The following is a 3251-nucleotide window of genomic DNA, read 5'->3' on the forward strand; positions in this document are numbered from 1 at the left end:
TGCTTTGACCCAAGATGTTGCTTTCAATACTCATAGAACCCTGTGAGCCAGCTTTCCCTATCTAGATAATGGGTATTGAGAATCAGTGAGTTTAAAGCTCACCCTGTCATGCAGCAAGAGGCATGGCTGAGATGGGAGCTCATACTTGATTACCTTCAAAACCCACCTATTTTCCATGAGGCTATCCTGGCTTCCAAGACCATGTTCCGTTTATGGCCTCCTGGATGTAGGTAATGGTGAGACATGGTATCCAGAAGTGACTGAATAACTAGCCATAATCATAAAAGCACATTATCAAACCACGGTGTCCCAGGGCTGCTTAACAAATATTGTTAAAATGAGGTTCTGGCCAATAAAATGCCAGGGAAGTTAGTATAAATTCGACATCATTGTGAGGATAATTTCATAACTTGATTTGGCAAAATTTACCATATCAGATTCTCATTCAATACTCAACAAAATGAAGGGCTCAATCTTCACCTTATTTCTGTTCTCTGTCCTACTTGTCATCTTAGAAGTTAGGAGCGAGGAGCCTGTGAAGCTCTGCGGGAGGGACCTCATCAGAGCAGTTGTTTCCATCTGTGGTGGGTCCAGGTGGAGAAGGCAGCTGGAGGGGAACGCTCAAATTCAGCAAGGTAAAGTAACACCGACTCACGTCTCCTTTCCCTTTTTTTTCCAGGCAAAAGTCAGGGTAACTATTGTCACCCTGTGTTGTTTTAGTTAACAATTTCTCTAAGTACTGTAAAGCCATTTCTGTATCAATTTAGGGGATTAACTTTCAAAATGAACTAAATTTGGTATAGGGAAAAGGGGCTTGTTACCTTTCAAAAAAGAAAGACCTCCTTTTCTTTAGTTTCCTACTGAAAGTCTTTTGATTGTATTATTACTGTGATAACCCAGCATCTATGTTAGGTACTGTGGAGCCTGGAGAGAAGCATGTGATTTCAAGGGGCATGTGGATTGCAAGGAGCATGTTGGAATAGCAATATTCTCACACATGGATAGTAGAATAAAATAAATTAAGATGGAATCCCAGCAGGTGCTAAATGAGGATGGAAGGGACAAATTTAACATTTATTGAGTACTTAAGTGCCAGGCAGTTTCAAGTGCTTTGCAGTTTGACACGTAGTATTCCATTCAGTCTTCTGATCAAGATTCTACAAAGTGAGATTATCACTGTTAACCATTTTACTAAGGAGAACCCTGTTTGTCCAGCTAAGACTCGGTATGGCTAAGAATTAAATCAGGTCTCTGGCTTTAAATGCCAAGTTTTTTCACCTATTCCACACTCCTTGTCAGGTAGGGAAAAGAAGATCTAGGATTGTGACAGCATCGAGGAGATGGTCATTTAGAATTTGGGAAGTTAGAGGAGTCGGGGTGAATAGAGTAGGGATTCTAGCAATAGTTATTTGATCAGAATTTTGAAGGTAGGGATGCGAACCTTAGTGTTTCAGTTATCGTGAGGGAACTGATTTCACTGCATTGATTTTATTTTGAAATTCAAATAACTTGGAGAAGTTTGGCTGTAATTCTTTCTGTTAATCTTATACTAAAATGTGAGGTAGAGTTTATTCAAAATTCAATTTTAATAATTGGTTATATTTCATAATAAAAAGTTCAGAACAGAGAAAAAAACATGGTTACCTAATAAATGTTGCAACCACATATATGGTCGTAAAGGTTTCAATATGGTTTAAAATGGCTTTGGGAAACACAAGTATTTCAGAAAATAACCCACAGTGTCATATTTTGGTGGGTTCATCTCTTCTGAAAAAATAACGAACTTTTAAAAGAAAAAGAAAATTACCAATATCATTTTACTATTGAGAGGGTCATAGTTTCATGATGTTAATGGAAATAATAAGGCTATTTAATCTTAGAAGAGTAGGCATAATTTACCAGGATTTATGTCAATCTCTGGCTAGCAAACCAAAATGCACTAGGAAAAAAAATACATTTGGAATATCTCTGAAACACCTGGGCAGTGGGACAGGTGTCTGTATAACATTTGACACTATCCAGATTGTATACTCTCTTTGACACCATTCAAATCGTAATACTGTTTATTCAACATTTCACAGGTTCAGTGTGTTTTCCCACACATTATTTTATTTGATCTGTTAGTGGCTTATCAATCAGTATTCATTCATCTAATTTTTCTTGGTGTTTGTCAGTGTTGTCAGAAATCGGTGCTAAGGTGCTGATAAGAGAGTCTGAACTGAATTAAAATGAGACAGGCTTAGACATAGATTTTGGGAACAGCGTTCTAAAAAGCTGTGCTGGGACTCACTTTTTATTTTTAGAATCAAAAGTTTAAATCTCCATTTTCTTGCTTACTCATCAATTTTGCGAGGCACACACAGGTTGTTTTTCATGTGTGTGGTCTTTGTCTAAAACATGCAATTAATTGGAAGCTGTTGGTCACTCAACAAAGGTACTGGTGCAACAGGGTCCGAGCCCTGACTTGGCTACTGGCTAGCTCTGTGACACGGGGCACTCAGTTTTCCTCTCTGCACTCAAATGTCCTCATCTGTAAACTGAGGAGAGTGGAGATGGCTCAGCTCTTCAAAAAATGTCTACTCTGTGAGACCAGACTAACCTTTTTTGAAAATATGGGTAAGATCCAATTTCCTATCAGAAACTCAGTTCATTTCCCCAAGAGTAGAACTTGCACTACCTTCTTTGTTAGGGCCCTTTAAAGAAGTATTATTATTTTTTTTGTCTTCCATAAAGCTGACAGAGGAAGCTACTTCCAGCTCCCAAATGAACATGCAGTTTCTGAGGAAATCACAGCTCAAAATATTCCGAAGCTGGGCTCCTCAGTTGAAGAACTTCTTCAGAGTGGACAACTGCCCATGGAAAGCCAGTGGGAGTCAAGGAAGCATATGGTGATGTCAAGACGAAACATCCGCTCCATCTGCTGCCTTGATGGCTGTACCGTGGCTGATTTGAGCTCTTTTTGTTAAGAGAACAGCAAACATCCAATGTGTGGCAGAGTTTAGCATGTGTTTAATCATAGTGTTTTACCGTCTGGTACAGCACTTACATTATATCATTAAAATGGTGACTTTTGGGTACGCAGTCCTTCTTCTCTAAAAGTTGTGAAAGAATGGTTAAAGGAATGAAGTCTATTTTCTCCCTTTGCCAAGGTGGATGCACTGTTCTTTTCAACCTCTAATGCTCTGAATTTCAAATTCTGTGATATATTATCCTATTAGCCAAGATTTGTGCAAAATTTCAATAAACATGTC

At 38.5% G+C, this 3251-nt stretch overlaps 1 protein-coding gene across 1 annotated transcript; it reads left to right on the forward strand.

Moving 5' to 3' along the window:
• INSL5 (insulin like 5) lies at positions 1-3251 on the forward strand. The gene is made up of 2 exons (XM_077120681.1): positions 1-635; positions 2734-3251. The coding sequence occupies exons 1-2, from the start codon at positions 461-463 to the stop codon at positions 2964-2966; spliced, it is 408 nt and encodes a 135-aa protein (XP_076976796.1). The 5' UTR covers positions 1-460; the 3' UTR covers positions 2967-3251.

The sequence above is a fragment of the Tamandua tetradactyla genome, chromosome 11 (genome assembly GCF_023851605.1).
Source record: "Tamandua tetradactyla isolate mTamTet1 chromosome 11, mTamTet1.pri, whole genome shotgun sequence".
NCBI classification, from domain to species: Eukaryota; Metazoa; Chordata; class Mammalia; order Pilosa; family Myrmecophagidae; genus Tamandua; species Tamandua tetradactyla.

Bases quoted from the DNA above. Each gene is read 5' to 3' on its own strand.
- INSL5 (XM_077120681.1), top strand. From the start codon at position 461: ATGAAGGGCTCAATCTTCACCTTATTTCTGTTCTCTGTCCTACTTGTC. The intron at 636-2,733 runs GTAAAGTAACAC...TCTTCCATAAAG, and splicing joins GAACGCTCAAATTCAGCAAG to CTGACAGAGGAAGCTACTTC.